The 17,688-nt window shown below is 39.1% G+C and overlaps 1 protein-coding gene across 10 annotated transcripts in view; it reads right to left on the bottom strand.

Moving 5' to 3' along the window:
* Positions 1 to 53: 53 nt before the first annotated feature.
* npas2 (neuronal PAS domain protein 2) overlaps positions 54 to 17,688 on the bottom strand; it is a 52,008-nt gene continuing 34,373 nt past the window's right edge. For 4 of the 10 annotated variants that reach the window (XM_037749680.1, XM_037749686.1, XM_037749678.1 and 1 more), the window contains 15 exons: positions 17,468 to 17,581; positions 16,448 to 16,566; positions 14,350 to 14,432; positions 14,147 to 14,253; positions 13,912 to 14,059; positions 12,660 to 12,744; positions 12,434 to 12,560; positions 11,026 to 11,123; positions 10,808 to 10,894; positions 10,174 to 10,359; positions 8,823 to 9,047; positions 7,620 to 7,804; positions 7,417 to 7,512; positions 7,100 to 7,334; positions 54 to 5,024 (listed from right to left, as the gene is read on the bottom strand). In XM_037749680.1, coding sequence (XP_037605608.1) covers positions 4,794 to 5,024; positions 7,100 to 7,334; positions 7,417 to 7,512; positions 7,620 to 7,804; positions 8,823 to 9,047; positions 10,174 to 10,359; positions 10,808 to 10,894; positions 11,026 to 11,123; positions 12,434 to 12,560; positions 12,660 to 12,744; positions 13,912 to 14,059; positions 14,147 to 14,253; positions 14,350 to 14,432; positions 16,448 to 16,566; positions 17,468 to 17,581 — 2,126 coding nt within the window. In that variant the 3' untranslated portion in view covers positions 54 to 4,793. The remainder of the gene's footprint in view (positions 5,025 to 7,099; positions 7,335 to 7,416; positions 7,513 to 7,619; positions 7,805 to 8,822; positions 9,048 to 10,173; positions 10,360 to 10,807; positions 10,895 to 11,025; positions 11,124 to 12,433; positions 12,561 to 12,659; positions 12,745 to 13,911; positions 14,060 to 14,146; positions 14,254 to 14,349; positions 14,433 to 16,447; positions 16,567 to 17,467; positions 17,582 to 17,688) is intronic. The other 6 variants (XM_037749685.1, XM_037749682.1, XM_037749683.1 and 3 more) reach the window with 6 other exon arrangements.

Raw genomic sequence — 17,688 nt, 5'->3', positions numbered from 1 at the left:
CAAACAGTCTTGTACATAAATGATTTTCTATGTAAGCTCAGAATAACAAAACATATGTTTAAAAATATTTATTTTCAAATATTTCACAATATCCAGGTTGATTTATAAATAATTCAATATAACATAATTAATATCAAGATATTTTAGAATGTAAACTTAATTTGTTAATTTCTTTTAAAACAATATTAACGATATTTTTTAAAGCTTATTTTGATGGTAAATACAGAAAGAAAACAAGCCATACAAGTGACTGTGCAACACCAACTTGAAACGCAAAAAAAAAAAAGCCTCACCGCCTCTAATAAGACACTTCATTATCTGTTACAAAATTACTTTAATTTTAAAATCATGTAACATACATATATAATCTATTAGACATATAAAATAAACAACTATATATATATATATATATATATATATATAGTCTAAACTTTTTTTTACATTCTATTATACAATATATTCAATGTTTGTTTCTGCACTGAAACTGCAGAAATGGCTGTGCACCAAGTTTGTTTTGTTCATGTCCTGACACAGAAAGCATTGATCGGACTGCTCACGCTTACATTTAAGGTGATCAGTCACTATTTTACAAATCAGAAAAGTGAAATGTGATTAAAATCACATGCCTTCAAAAACAATGACACTCAATGAAAAACCCCATGAAGAAGAAAAGCACTCAGAAAGTTGAAGGGAAAAAAAAACAAAAAGGTGTGGTAACTACTGCTGGGAACAAGACAAACGGTACCGACAGAGCAGATGGGTTATTTACAATAACGTCTGTGAAGCAATACACACCTAAAAAAAAAACAAATCATCTTGCATCCAAACATGTGGCGGAGACTGGGTGATTTTTCCGAAGCAAAATAATGTAACCCACATCTGGAGCACAATGCATGAACCATCTCAACATGATTCACTCACAGTTTATTGAGCCCCGCGATCACCTTTGCAAGGCAAATAACAGCATGATAACGGTCATTTTGGACACAAACATGGACTGAAATCTTCTGAGATGGAAAACAATCTCAAGGGGAAATTACACTGCGATTGACTGAAAGGTTGAAAATTATGAATTTTCCAAAAAAAAAATGTCTTTCAGTGATTGAAATAAAATTGAGAAAGTAAAAAATATAGTCATCTATGGCACCTCTGAGTTCCTGGCTGAGCAGAACTTATATGGTTACTGTTGCTATACCAAATGTGGATGTACAGTAAATACACAAAGGGAGACTGAGATTCCCTCAGCCATCTAAAAAAAACTGATTTTGATGATGATGTACAATTGCACTTTTTCTTAAAAGCTAAACAACTGAAAGTCATTAAACTGAAACTTGCAGGTTAACTTCAGTCACTTTTGGCTGAACTATAAAGACCACACAGCTGGACAGCTGTTCCTGCTTGACGAGAACAAAAGGATTCAGATTCTTCACTTAATCTTTTTTCATGATCACGGTGAACATTACGACCCTTTACTCCACAGTTTCTGTTTTGTTGTCACGTTTTGGGGACTACTCTGCACCACATTCCCATCTGATACCTTTAAAAAAAAAAAAAGAAGATACTGCTGATATCAACGGCTGGAGGAATGTTAGGACATTTTCATTAAAAAAATACTTCCATAGAATTTACATGGTACAATGGCTTATTATACACCTCTATATATATACATCGTACATTTGTTGTGAAACATTTAAAACAGTATAAATTAACATTCTTATTTTTCAAATTGACATTGCACATAGGAAAGTGTAAATCGGCAGTGAACGTACACGTTCAGACAGTTGCCTTGTCGTCCGCTATGAACAGCACCAGTCTTGAAAGGGACTATGACGCCGCTAACTTGAATGTGTTACAGCTGAGACCAAACTGTCATATTATTGAGCGTGAAGGGCTGCTGAAACACTGAAACACTGAGTCAAGAGAAACTGGTTTTCCTGCGGAGCTGGAAACAACTATGTAACCCGGGAACAAATGTAAAGATAGATTTTTAAATTCAAAAGATGAAGTCAGACTCTGACGCAGGCAGCTTCTGAAGAGTTTACTGTTACAAGTTGTCTGATTGTCATTAAGTTTAAGTGCGTTTTCTTCCTGGATGTCATTCAACTGCTAATCCGGCTTCACCAGCACACTCCAAACCTCTTTCTGTTACAACTGTCTATAGCTGCAACCATTAATCAATTAGTAGTCAACTATTAAATTAATCGGCAACTATTTTGATAATCGATTAATTGGTCGTCGTCTTGGGCTTTGGGAAACACTGATAGTAATTTTTAACCGTTTTCTGACATTTTATAGACTAAACAACTCATTCATTAATTGAGAAAATAATCGACAGATTAATCGACAATGAAAATAATCGTTAGTTGTAGCCCCTACAACTGTCATCTCACCATTATCGCAGCGCTGCAGTCTCACTGTTATCGTCCGCTTACTTTTTTATATTCAGAATGACTGTGTGAGATAGCAGGGCAGTTACAAGAGCTGATTAGCAGCGGCACAATATTGCTTTCACCAAAGAATCTCTCAAAATATGATGGACTCAAAACGATTGTCATAGAAAAAGCACAGTATGAAAAGAAGATTGTAACATCTTGAAATACTGACAGGACTGGCTTTCAGATGAATCAACATTCAATGTTAAAATGATGTCAAATGTAGTGTTTTTTGTTATCACTGCAACAATTAGTCGACTAATCAAATCGACAGAAAAATAATCGCCAACTATTTTGATAATCGATTAATCGTTAAAGTAATTTTTCATGCAAAAGTGGCAGAAAATGCTGTTTTTAACCTCAAATATGGAGATTTCCTGCTTTTCTCTGTTTTATATCATGTTAAACTGAATATATGTGGACTGACAAAACAAGACATTTAAAGATATTACCTTTGATTTTGAGAAACTGGGATTTCTCTGTCAATTTATAGACCAGACGATTAATAGATTAATCTAGAAAATAATCGGCAGATTAATTGATTGTGAAAGTAATAATTAGTTGCAGCCCTATGAACAATAATTCTACATTTTCAGTGAAAATTAAATCTGCTCTCGGTATTTTAGTTTTTTTCGATGAGATCACATTCATAGCAGGAAACGATGTATTGTTTTTTCTTGTAAATGAGCTCATTTGGTCACTATTAGAGCGTTACATTTAGTGAAATCTCAGATGGTTGAATAAACCCAACAAAAACAAATAATACCAGAATAAACAGGAATGCAGAATAAACAAAGTAATACTGTTCACAGATATCCAGGTAGCAGGGAGAATTTCTCCCAAATCATTTCCAAGATGTTTCAATCACCAAGCTTCCACTTTCTGCAACACTTTGTTGTATTGTTGTGCGGAAAACTACTATGAGCCACCTGTTCTTGCATTGAACCATTAACCCAGGTTGGGTAAGACATTAAGACCAGCGTTGACCTTTCAATGTCTAAATGAACACGTGAAATCCATTAGAGTCTTTGTGTATAAAACTAGTTTCTTAATCCCATATATTTTTTTTCCAAATATATATGTAATAAATAAACATGAAGTGATTTAGGGGTTTCAGTAAATAGTTAAATGAATCTTATTAGCTACTATCATTTGGACTTAACTGATGTAAAGGTTGCGAAAAGCACCCAAATATATATTCATAATACATCCGTTACAAAATCTAGATGCCATTTGTTTTAAATCTGATGCGGAAAATAATAAATTATGACCTATGAAAATATAAACTTTGTATTCCAAGTGGACCTGAGCTGGATTTTTAAAGCCGTAATCAGACACAACCATCAAACCGCACCGTGGACGAACCAACGGTTAAAGGCACAAATTATTCTCCCCCTCTGGTAGCTCGTTTCACTGCAGAGCTCATCGGAAGCGCCTTAAATCAGGACTTCAGAGCTTTGTTGTCTCTCTCAGTGAGAAGTGGTGGGACGGTTGTTGCGTCCCTTCTGCAGTCCCAGATTGAGGCTTTAAAAATCTAGATAGACCTTTCTAATAATTGGAGAATATTCCCCCTAATATCCCAGTGTATTTAAATTCTTACCGAACCTGATTTCAGATATGACTTTTGTCATCTCACCGGTGCATGTTTCACAATAAAGCCCCTTTCTAGTGACCATGAACATACCTGCAAGTAAACTGTTTTATGGATGAAATGGGAGCGACTTGTGATGTCTGCCAAATGAAATAAACATTGGTGTGGAGTTCCCATGTACACAAATCCCTTTTATGAGATGAACCATTTCTACTGGAGCTAAAAATCTGGACCAGGGGTGATGATTGTTTGACACTGGGGAGGGGTGTCGAGCCATTATTAGTGAGGAAAATAGAAGATTAATTCATGGGCAAAAATAAATATTCTACCTTTGGGTAGGGGGGCGGTACCAAAGTGCAAACAGACACTTAGAAGGAAACTCTCTTAGATGAAAAACTTCCACATGGAAACATGTGAAAGTGGTGTCTTCTTGAGAGCTTTGATAATCCACTTGTTTCCAGCAGTTTCACTGAGTGTGACGTGGGCCGGCGATGAAGGGCCCAGCACCTCAGACTCTCCTCGGATCCTGCAGGTGACGCCGGGTCAGTGCAATCTCTGCTTCGCTCCAGTGATGTACAAGAACCGGCTTCATCTGAACGGGCGGCTTCACATCAACATTAAGGTCACTAGAAGCAATTTAGCCACTTTCAGGCATTTCCCCGCCGCACAACTTGACGTCGGGTTTCGACTTCCGAATGCCACAAACGTGCTGCCGCCTACACGGCGACAACACAGAGGGAGATCTCAGCGCTCTAACACGGTCCGCAGCGCTACCGAGTCAGCATATTTCGGAAGTCTGAAACACTGCCAGTCTGGTTTTGGGAATGTTGGTATTGCCTTTGTTGCTGTTGCGCCTGTTGCTGTTGTGCTTGCGGCAGCTGCTGTGTTTGTTGCTGCTGCTGCTGCTGCTGCTGGATGTATCCCACAGTGCTTTGCTGTTGGACATTAGTGGTGTGTAAGAATGCTGGAGTAGATCCACCGTGTACGAGTCCTTGAGCCATCTGTGGACACAAAAGAGAATCTTTCTTGAACTGTTGCCCATCTAATCCTTGACTGAGATGCATAACAAATAGTGTATACACGAGCGCTATCTCTGAATATTAAAAGGGATAGTTCAGGTGTTTTGAAGTGGGGTTTTGTGAGGTATTTATCAATTGTCAGTGTATTACCTACAACCCCACTTCAAATCACCCAAACTATCCATTTAAGATGTACTTTAAGATGTACTGCAATAATAAAGAGGGAGGTAAACATGTGAGGGAAGCAAGTTTAACTGAATCATCACCAGTATGACTAAACTTTATTTCTAATACATAACATGAATACAACCATTACTTCCTGGCGAGAAACGATCTGCAGTGCATTAACAATCGTAATACTTTATAAGACTAGTGCACAAACGAGTCAGTGTGCAGTATAAATGAAGCTTTTTCTTACTTTTCTGCTTATTATGTGAGGACAATGTTTTTTGTGTAAAGAAACGTAAGATTATTTAAATTATAGACTGTGCAAAAAGTGTTGTAATGATTTCAAACCCTTTTTTCAAGCTTGAATTGTTCATAGAACATGTGCCAAAATCGCACATTAGAAGTGGAATTAGCATTTGCCAAAATGATGGCGAACATAACAAACAGAGCTCGTCCTTTAAGAGCAACTAAATGAACAGTTATTACTGTCACCAAATAACAGGCAGCAGCTCTGTGGCTGCTCAAGAGCCGCAGCACCATCATATTTTCCTTTCACCCATTAGTAGAACAGGCTGGTCTGTCCTTAAGATGCATTATAGGCCTTTTATAGGTTATAGGTAACTATATGACATTTAACTTGTTGGCTAGCGGAAAAATGGTGCACTCTTTAGAGAGAGATGAATTAAAGCCCTGACACAGAGATGTGATTGTTGTTCTCATTACACATGCCAAAATGTACCTTCATTTTATTTAATTTTTTTTACAGTAAATCTGGCAAGAAGGTGTGGCGCTTCTGTCTGTTCCAAAGTCAAGGTTTAAATCTAAAGGTGACCGAGCTTTTGCCATCAGGGCCCCTCGGCTTTGGAACGACCTGCCTGAAGAGATAAAGCTCTCAGAATCAGTAATCTCTTTTTTATAGACTTGCTTTTATGTGATGTCGTTTTTTTATTGTCTTTTTTATTGTTTTTATTGCGTTTTTAATTTTGTATTTATATTTATTTAATGGATACGCTTTGTATAGTTTTTATCTATTGTATTGTATTATCTGTGTTTAAATTGTACCATAGTTTTTTCTTTCAGTTTTTGACGTCACTGTTTGGCTTTCTGTTGTTATATTGACTTGTATCCTGCATTTGCTTTGCATTGTCTGTCAAGCACTTTGTACACTGTCTTTTTTTTTTTTTTTTTTAAAGGTGCTATATAAATAAAGTTATAATTATTATTAAGAAAATTATGAAATAAAATTTTGGGTATGATACAATGGAAAAAAACTAAAGACTCTTCCCTGCTCCCCTGAAATGTTAAGACACGCTTCTATCAGCAAAAAATAAAAATACATCCACCTCCCAACCCACACATACAGTCCCTTATGCCTCTATGACTTCAACAATATCTTAACTCTCTCTCTTTGGTGTGTAGAGGGATTTAGTTAAACTACTTATGAACTGTATTTTTCCAGCAGGCTAACACAATTGATCTATTGTAGTTTTTTTTTTTTTCAACGACTGGTGACTTGTGTTGTCCCTGCTGGACAAAGATGACAAAACTAGTCTGGAGAAAATAATGCATCTGACCTAATGAATTTTAGATTACATCACAGCTTTGCTACAGAGCCGAGGTTTTAGAGTGATTGAAAATAGCACGGGTCTCTAACAGCCTGTGAGAATTACGCAGTTAGTAGATTGTTGCTGTGGTAACGAGGGATTCAGATGCAGTGTAATGCCTGAAATGATCATTAATCTGTAAATATAAAGCTGTGGGTAATTAAACTGCATTATGCAACAAGCCATCACGTATTACTTGCAGTTAAAGTCTAGAAACCTAAAGACAATAATTAACACGCAGTGACTAATACTGCTGCGTCGCTACACAGCAGATGGACGTCGTACCTGAAAGAACTGCTGGGGCTGCTGTAGCTGCAGGGAGTGCTGAGAAGCCTGAGGCTGGGTTTGGTAGGCCGACTGGGACTGGTTTGCAATGAAACTGTTGTGTGGGATCATTATGGGGGACGTGAAGACCGGGGAGGGCACGAGGACGGCGTTGCAGTTGACCTGCTGCATGGCGAACGACGGGGCGATGATCTGCTGCTCCAAGGTGTATCTGTTCGGACGGCACAACGGAGAACTTCAGGCACAACATGAAATAGCATCATGCAAACAGACAGGCGTGTGTGTGTGTGCGTGCAGTGTAATTAAACAGTTCTCACATGGTTTGAGAGATGCCCATGTTGCACTGGGAAGGCTGCGTGGTGACGCTGCTAGTGGGAACCAGCGTCTGCATTGGCTGGTTTAGGAGCATGCTGCTGGAAATACAAATCTGTTACTGGAAGAACTCAATCTGTACTGTATCGTCAGAGGAAATCGTCAGGCTGAATTTCACATTTATGATGTGCAACATATTGTCTCTCACCGTAGTTGTCCATCTTGGTTGAACTCGCTGTCTGTGTGTCTTTGGTTTGCGTCCTGCAGAGACCTCGTGTTGGTCTGAGAGAACATCATGGGGTTGCTGTAGAAGGGCATCGTCACGCTCGTGCTCGTCTGCACGGGCACGCTCGCCGACTGTGCCTGCTCGCTCCGTGCAATCCTCTGCTGGACCTAAGATGAAACAAAGGAAACACACACAGCATGTAAAAACCAGTGGGCTTCATCCGGGTCTGAGAAGTGAAGCCAAGGCTGAAGTGCCTCAAACTTGCATTCTTTCTAATATCCAGCAGGGGGCGACTCCTCTGGTTGCAAAAAGAAGTCTGATTGTATAGAAGTCTATGAGAAAATGAGCCTACTTCTCACTTGATTTATTACCTCAGTAAACAGGAGTTTATGGTCTCAATTGCTAGTTTCAAGTCTTCTTCAATACAGCATGATGCTCATTTAGTAAATTATGGTCCCATTTAGAGTCAAATAGACCATAAAGCAGGGGATGCTTTAGGGCGTGGCTACCTTGTTATTGACAGGTCGCTACGACGGCGTTGTCCGGTCTGAGAGTTGTCCATGTTTTTGTTGTAGAACTTGTGTGTTTTCAGTTCATGAAAGTTAATTATAACCTTTTTGGTCAACTGAAAATGTCTTAGTCAGCGTTCGGTCGTACTTAGCTCCGCCGTCTTGGCGATGGCCAAAATGGCGAACACTAGGCTTCAAAACGGCAGTCCACAAACCAAAGGGTGACATCACAGTGACTACGTCCACTTCTTATATACAGTCTGTGAGAAACTACACTAGTCTTACTACTACATACTTCCTTCCTACATGAAGATACAGTATAATGAAGCAGAAGCAAAAGAACATTAATCTTTTTGACAATTAGGTTTCTGTGCGTTTTTGCTACAACGCAAACAAGCACACACTGCAAGCAGCATACGGCTGAGGAACTGAATACCACGCTAGCACCTGTTGTTGTGATGTTTATACCTTTCAAAAACAGACTGACATTAACGGCTGAATCCATAACCTGCCTCCTGTTGTGTTGCGAGTACCAAAGTAGGCTGCGAGTCGTTAGCTGCTAATGACTGAAGGTAATTTGATTCAATATTATCCTCTTAACATTAGAGGATAGCTTTCCAAACAGCTGTGTTTTCTGACAGTTGTTTCAGATTTGTGACTTAGTGCAGCTGTGTACCTGCGTCGAGGGCGAGCTGTTCTCTCTCAGGAGGGAGTGAGGGGATGAGCTGTGGGCCCCGCAGGACGGTGCTTTAGGGTGGCCCGAGAGCTGCCTGATGACCCCTGATTGGCTCTGCTGTGGCTGCTGCTGCTGCTGCTGCTGCTGCTGCTGCTGTTGTTGCTGCTGCTGCTGCTGCTGCTGGGCCTGGCCAAAGTCATTGTGGATAGGCTGCTGTAACAACACCTAACACACACATAAACAGAACATATTAATCTATCCTTCATTTACTTAAAGTAGAGGTTTGCTTCCACAGTGGTTTTGCTTGAAAATACCTGTTTATTATATACTAAAAAGTAGGGTTGTCAATCGATTCAAATATTTAAATTGCAATTAATCATTAAACAGGCAACAACAGGCAACAACAGCTGTCAGTGTGTCAGTGTGCTGACTTGACTATGACTTGCCCCAAACTGCATGTGATTATCATAAAGTGGGCATGTCTGTAAAGGGGAGACTCGTGGGTACCCATAGAACCCATTTTCATTCACATATCTTGAGGTCAGAGGTCAAGGGACCCTTTTGAAAATGGCCATGACAGTTTTTCCTCGCCAAAATGTAGCACAGGTTTGGCATCCTTCACGACAAGCTAGTATGACCTGGTTGGTACCAATGGATTCCTTAAGTTTTCTTAAGTATCAATACTCTAGCTTTAAAACTGAGCCCTTTACAACCTAAAAATTGCTACTTGCATTAAAGAAATTGGTGGCGTTAAAACAAATTTGCATTAACTTTGACAGCCCTAATAAAAAAACGAATTAGTGCAAAAAAATATGGCTCAAATGCTACTCTGCATATCTTTAGTTATTTTATTCAGTGTTTATTCTGCAGTATGTCTGTAATGCCTTAGATTTATTCATATTTAGGTGAGGTAACATTGGGCAGACAACAGGGTACACGCTTCACCTCACACCACCAGTTCCGGTTTGATTCTGATTAAATCTGTTGCCCGGAAATGTGTGTTTGTTTCAAATCACAGCTCGTCTCATGTCGCCTTCACACCCAGCAAGCGATGATATTTTGACTCCCAGAGTCTCCTGTCTGTGCAAGTTAAGGGGGTCATGTAATGGTTAGAATGCTTGTGACTGAACTGGTCTGTGCTGGCCTCTTGGTGGGGCCCTTCCACCATTACTGTGAGGGGTTAGGTCATGTAAGCTTACAATATGTTGACTTTCAACAGCTGATAAGTAAATGCCTGATAATTGTTTATGTCTAGATTTAAGTCTGCGGCTATCTAGTTTTTTTTTTTTTAAAGACATTTAGTGCTGCATGCCATGGGTAGTTTTTTCTTTTATCTTTGTGGGAGTGTTACCTGGAGATTAGCGAGGTGAAGCTTCTCCTTAATGTCGTGCAGCTCCTGCTGCTGCGTCTTAATGTCAGCTTGCAGAATGCGCGTCCTCTCCTCCAGCTGCTCCTTCAGCTGGTTCATTACACAGAGCTGAGGCTGCTGCAGCTGATACATGGGAGATGACTGCTGCTGCTGCTGTGTTTGCTGTTGCTGCAAAGACATGATCCAAAAAAGCAGTTTGAAACAGACAGTATTTCAGTTATGTTTCATTTTTTTCCCTTCTTTTGTACAGCAAACGTAGCATATGAGGAGATAATCAGTTAGCATGAGTCATATAATGGCTTATTCTTGTGATTCCTCCCACTTTTTCCATGAAATTGGTTTTACAAGTAAAAAAAAGTGATAGGGATGAGTGATTTCTTTGAGAAGAATACAAGCAATATGTGGACAACTACGACAAAAAAAGACATTTTAGATATAATCTTGATGCTTTTTTTCTTTTTAACTGTCTTTCTTACATGGTTTTATAACAATCTTATAACTGGGCCTGGAGGCACTGGAGGCACAAGAAACAGATGAAATAAACATAACAATAAGATATTGTACACAAACAGAGGAGAGGAAGGCAACAGGCAGGAGAAGAAGTCTAAGCACTAACCATTGCGGAGTGCTTGCTGCAGGTAGGAGAAAGGGGGAGGCTCAGTTGGGGTACGAGGTCAAAGGAATTTTTTCTTTGTGCCAAATTCTACGGGGGGAAAAATGACACAATTTAGCACAATCTGTGACATGATACGGTGTCAACTTTGTGCAGTTGTTTCCCACTGCACTGACCATCTTATCTGCGAAGACAAAGACACGTAAACGTTGTGAACTGACCTTTGAACTACTGGGTTGGAGTCTGGCGGATGTCTTCTCTGTCGCGACGGAAGCAGACTGCCATGATGGTGTGCAGGCCTCTGTGTAGGAGTTAGCTGCTGCAAGACAGACAAGTCACCTTTAAAAACACTTCAATAATAGTAGACAGTAGAGGATATGTTCAGTTAGATCATTATCACTGTTTTTTTTTTGTCAAGTGACAGCTGAACTGCAACAAAGGCAAGATACATTCAAAGTCTTGATGTTCTGCTCATTCCATGAGTAGGATACAGTTTCTTCTACATCCTTTTATAGCAACAACTACATTGAATCGATATTTTTTCTTATATTCAATAATCTCCTTCCTTCAAAGATATGGTAGTAAAGGACAGTAATGTCCTTGTGCTCTTTGTCACAAAGATGCACATGCGATATTCATCATCAAGTATGAGGTCTCTATTGACGAAAACCAAATTAAATGTGACTTTAATTGCCATTAGTGTATTAATGATACTGCAATGAACAGCGTTTGTGTTTTACATATTACGTATTCAAAAAGGAGGATTGTCAGTTCCTCCCAAGCAGAGTAACTATAGCCTTTCTAAAGGCAGAACAACTTATGAAATGCATTTCCTCTCTGGTTTTATAACAATACTGCTGATTCACTAGCCCTTGAATGCCACCTCATTCTGCCTCTGACTTTAACCCACAAACTCTGATGCATTCGGCGGATGTTTTTTTCATCTAGGCCAACGCAAAATGAAGAAGCATAGAAAAACCATCTACTAGCTATTTTTTCTGATGGATACAGTTTTATGAATATGTCTTTGGAAATGGTGAAAGTGTGTATATGTGTGGGAAGGCAGCAGCAGCAGCAGCTATGTTTATGAACAGCGACTGTAATGAATCTGCCACTGCCGCTGTGTATTGTTCATAAACATGCAGATGGAAGTGAAGTGTTTTCGTACATTAGAGTGTGGGTGGAAGAGCAGCTAAAGTCAGAGAGACTGGAGGCTCAAACAAACAGGACACGCTAAAGTAAGCCTTGGAAACATTTCATCATCGATGCATGTAGGTGTTTTGACTTCTGCTCTGCTTAGTCTTCTCAAATCATTTATTAGGTTTGAATCTATTCAAACGATTTTATTCTATATTTTCAAAAAGGATGACCTACCATCTCCATTATTTTTGAGCCAATGAAAGCCTGAGCATTATCACTGATGCTGCAGTGAATAACAGCGGGAGTCAGATTATTTGCTGCCTAGGAAAGTCTCAATCTCAAGCAGAGAATCCCATTTTTCAGCAAGATTCAAATTACACAGTGTTAGTTGAGTCACAGTTCCTTGAGCCATATAGGAGCGACATTTTCTGTACATATTGACCTGCTGTCGAGTGAGTTAGCACTTTAGGGAGCAAAGAGATGACTCACATGCAGAGTCGGACATCGCTGTGTGGGAGGACTTCCGGGAGCTGTGGGAGGATACCGAACGTGCACCGCTGTTTCTTTCCCGCGGAGGGTCCAGCGTGGAGCAGATGTCCAAGTACAGCTCCTGGGCCTGGAACACAGAGTGGTGTCCAATGCCGAGGGTCAGATCTGAAATACTTACCTTGTGAACATCACATTCTGTATGTAAATGGGGGAACATAACTCTTACCTTCACTGAAGAGGGAGCTATCTCAGGTGGAGACAGCTCTTCAAAGCCAAACGCTCTCCTCCTTTCAGCTCGCACTTCAGCATAACTGAAAAACAACACATAGAAAGAGTATGTGTGACAAGTGTATATCTAATTTAACCTTAATCTAAACACATTGTTATTTTTGCAAGGACAGCCTATGCTTTACACACATCCCTAATCCCAGGACAAAGTGTACACATCCCTCCCTTTGCAGATGTTAGGCTACGTTCACATTACAGGGCTTAATGCTCAATTCCGATTTTTTGCCCAGATCCGATCTTTCTGTCTCGACTGTTCACATTCGTGTTTGATGTGACCCATATCTGACATCAGTGTGAATGGATCTCTGCTCTGAAATGCCTCACATGCAACCAATAACTTCAGACACATAGAGTCTACAATCCGAAAATACACACTGGAGTTGTTAGAGTCCAGTGCCTGACAGACTCCGTTACACATATTGCTTAATTTAACAGATCTGGGTTCCTCGTTACACAGATATTACTCATAATCATAACGTTTGACTTTGTATGACTCCTGAAGAAAGAGTTTTCCTTTCGGCTGATATTTACTTTTAACAGCTTTTCTGTGAACTAAGCTAAATAAACTAAAATAAGATGTGTGATGTTACTATTTCACATCCCGAAACACCGCCAGTGAGCACGTCCATGCAATTTTTTGAGTTCATTAAATAGTTCTGCTTTGTGAAACATGAAGTTATCAGAAGAACTGATAGCGAAAAGTCTGTTTGATAAGTTAATTTACATTTCAAATGACTGACGAGGCAAATAAAGTCTTCAACTATTTCCTACTGTCGGACGAAAAACCTCTGTTAACACTATTGTTAAATATAGCCAAGCTTACCGGTAAACATCTACTCCTTCTAAAAGATCATTTATGATTTCTTACGACTCATAAACAGACACTAACTCATTCGGCGAACGTGTTTTAATATAATTCGGTATCAGTTTTAGCTCCATGTAAAGTGAATAAACGTGATGTTTCCCTGATAAAGCTCGTCTGCCTTAACGACGCAGTTTAAACATTTTTGTAACTGCTGATTTATTAAATCAGAGTTCTACTGAGTGAAACATGATGCTGAATTTAGCAGAAGAACTCTGTAATATAGAAACAGTCTTTTTTGTCAGGCGAGTTTCTCGAATTTGGGCCACATTTGCTTGTAATATGAATGTAGCCTGAGAGTATCCGCAGGTGCAACAATCAGGCTTACCTGACAACAGTGTGAGTGCAGACAATGAACTCAGGTTTGGAGTTCCACTGGTGGTAAGTGATGTAGTAGTGAGTCTGCATCCAAATCCACTGCTGACCTTTGGTCAGGAAGCGATAGTAGCAGGATTTACCCTTTCCAAACTGCATTACTGAAGAGAGAAGAAAAAGAATGTAAACCTGTAACCTATTTTCCAGAGATGGAATCCTGGACCTGGTGGTGATGAAGAGTTACTCACGCTGCTTATGACACTGGGCTATAAGCTCCAAGTCGTCCACATGATAGTAATCATAGCCAGAAGTCCCAAGAACCTCAAAGGGTAAATAGCCGATGATTGGTGAAGCTCTGAAACAAAAACAGAAGACGATAAACATGGAAGAAAGCTACACTAAAAAGCAACACTACCGATTGATAGGAGAAGGAATCCAACAAATCTTTTACCTGTGATCTAAAAACAGGAACTTCCATTCGAGGCTGTGTCTGGATGTGAATTCATCACAGGGATCTTCAACATTACACAAATCCTAAACAAACAAAGCAAGGCAAGGAAGGAATTAACAGTCTTATAATATTTACTTTTTGCCTAGGTTGTTGGGAGATTAGAAGCTTATCCACTAAACTCAGCTTGAAGCAGGTAGAAGTTGTGCCTCACGTCTTGTTTTGTTTTCATATCAACTTTGTTCATACATAACAGCCAAACGGATACAGTTTTCACCAATACAATGTAGGCAGTTTAATCTCTACAACTCCTTGAGGCCGCCGGCCTCGGCCGACTTTACTGTCTTTCAGAGGCTGATGGCGGGCTCAATTTTAAAGCTAGAAGTTAATGGCATCATTATGAAACTAGAAAAACCTGAGGAATCCATTGGTTCCAACCATATCATACTAGCTAATAGCAAAGGAGGTTAAATAACGCTCCAATGTTACGCTAAATTTTTGCGAGGAAAAACTGGCATGGCCATTTTTAAAGGGGTCTCTTGACCCCTGACCTCAAGGTGTGTGACTGAAAATGGGTTCTATGGGTACCCACGAGTCTCCCCTTTACAGACATGCCCACTTTATGATAATCACATGCAGTTTTGGGCACAAAAAAAAAAGCAGTTTCGTGCAAGCAGTATAAATGCGTTATTTTTGCCTATTCTAAAAAAATGCAATTCTTGCCGAAATCTCCTAATGTCAGGTTTTTGATACCAAATCACAGCATGGCTTTTTCTATGATGTTCCTCAAGGTCTTGGTGTCTTAATGTGGTATTTTAGAGGGACTTTTTATTATTTTTTATCATTTCCCAAGTGGTAAAGAATTGTTAAATTTAGCACCAAATCTGTGTAACAAATGGTATCAACCCAAAAAATTGCTGCAACAACTTATGAGACATAAATGAGCATGGGAATGCCCATCACATACTCCCATCATAATGTTTTAAGACATTACACACTCACAATTTATTTTAATTAATTATACTTTTTATTATTTCTGACTATTATATTATTTCTGACTAGAACAACTTGACACACAGTGCTGAGCTGCATCTCAAATTAATCTTCAAGTTCCAAGCTTTCAGATGATGTACACCACTTCTATGTGTTATGTACTGCTGACCTGCTATCTCCCCATAAAGACCCCCCTGTACACCTCTAAAAAAAGACATAAATGGGTCTATGGTAAAGAGGGTGGAATGGAAGAGGTTAAATATAATGTTTTGGAGCTTTAAACATTTTTGAAGGAGAAATCCAATTATTTTTGCAAGGTTGGTATAATGCTTGTACTATGAAACATATCAGAAAATGTTTTGCTGCTCTAAGCGTCAAGCATTTGTCATATTTGTTCGCGTCAAGGTCAGTTTGCGTGATCCAAACTGAGCTGTAACCTTGAACATTCAAGTACAGTACATCATGAACAGACGGTTATGAAAGTATACTGTGGGAGAAACCGTGAAAAAGTTTAGAAGTAGTGTTTGCAGTGGATTGTGTCTGAGAATCTGAGGGAAAATATATTCCATGTGTCATACGGTCCAGACTTTACTGTTACAGTCATTCCATCTGGCAAATCAGTGTAATCAGTGTCTTCTACATTTTGGAATAAGTAGAGGGGGAGAGTTGAAGCCTGTCCAATAGATCTGGTTCTTCTGGCACATTTGCTCTTAAAGCTCAAGCACATTTTTACGGCAGAAATGAAAAGACCTGTCAGACCTTTCATTTTTTGGACTTCCCTTCGCTCCATCTGACTTTCCTTCTAAGTTTGGAATGAGTAGAGGTCAGCATTAAACTGTTACTGTGCTCTGAGTTGATATCAACATTACAAGATCTCAGACATTACAAGATCTCAGATCTCAGATCTCACTGGACTTTAATTTACTTCAATAATAGTGTCCAGATTTCAACTCGGGGAGCACCTCTGAGATCAGATGTATCCTAATGATGTAATCAGTTGGAAGGTACACAGTGCGCAACAAGAAATCTCCAGAGTAATGACTCCACACACATGCAACACAAAACTGAGAGAGAAATGTACAAAATTGATGATCCGAGCCGGTCTTACCTTTAGAAACTGTGGAGTGACTAATCGTACAGTAGCAATGAGGCAGACCTGCTCCTCCAGCGATGACTGCAGGCTTCTTGGTAACGTCAAATCCAGCCCGTTACAAGAAGATGTAGGCACTATATGACAGAAGACAAGGCATACAGCTGGTTGTGACATCAATCTTAATTTTATCCCTTTCTTTTATATATATTTTTTAGGGCTGTCAAAGTTGACGCGATAATAACGCATTAACGCAAATTTGTTTTTAACGCCACTAATTTCTTTAACGCATTAACAAAACTTGAGATTTTAAGACTTTAGCGGGCTCAGTTTTAAAGTTAGAGTGAAGATACTGGCATCATATGAAACTAGAAAACCCAAGGAATTAATTGTTGGAATCATGTCATACTAGCTTCTCGGGAAGGAGGCTAAATAACGCTCGAAACTTACGCTAAATTTTGATGAGGAAAAACTGGCATGGCCATTTTCAAAGGGTCCCTTGACCTCTGACCTCAAGATATGTGAATGAAAATGGGTTCTATGGGTACCCACATGTCTCTAATCACATGCTGTTTGGGACAAGTCAAAGTCAAGTCAGCAGACTGACTCAGTTTGCCATGTTATGATTTGAGCATATTTTGTATGCTAAATGCAGTACCTGTGAGGGTTTCTGGACAATATTTGTCATTGTTTTGTGTTGTTAATTGATTTCCAATAATAAATATATACAAACATTTGCATAAAGCAGCATATTTTCCCACTCCCATGTTGATAAGAGTATTAAATACTTGAAAAATCTCCCTTTACGGTACATTTTGAACAGATAAAAAATATGTGATTAATTTGCGATTAATCACGATTAACTATGGAGAATCATGCGATTAATTGCATTAAATATTTAAATTGATTGACAACCCTAATTTTATTCCATTCAGTTTGTTAAATTGATGCAAATTAAGAAGATTTATGGACCTTAACTGCAATAAAGATTTACTGAATCTTAAGTCTTTTAAACAAGGAGAAAATAAATATCCTTACCATTATTATGAAACTTGAAATCTCCCACAAACTTGACGTATTCGTATACAGGCGGCTCCTTTGGGTCAATGTTACCTCTGGCCAGATGACAGCAAAATTCAATATGTGCCTCACCTGAAAAACAGACACTTACTAATAGAACACTTTGACCTTGACAAGACTTGAATTTCCTGCAAATTTACAATGTAATTGTGTATAATTTGGTAGCAGTTACAGGCAGG

The sequence above is a fragment of the Sebastes umbrosus genome, chromosome 17 (assembly GCF_015220745.1).
Source record: "Sebastes umbrosus isolate fSebUmb1 chromosome 17, fSebUmb1.pri, whole genome shotgun sequence".
Lineage (NCBI taxonomy): Eukaryota > Metazoa > Chordata > Actinopteri > Perciformes > Sebastidae > Sebastes > Sebastes umbrosus.
Note: the sequence above shows the minus strand (reverse complement) of the source record. Positions and strands in the feature narration are given on the sequence as shown.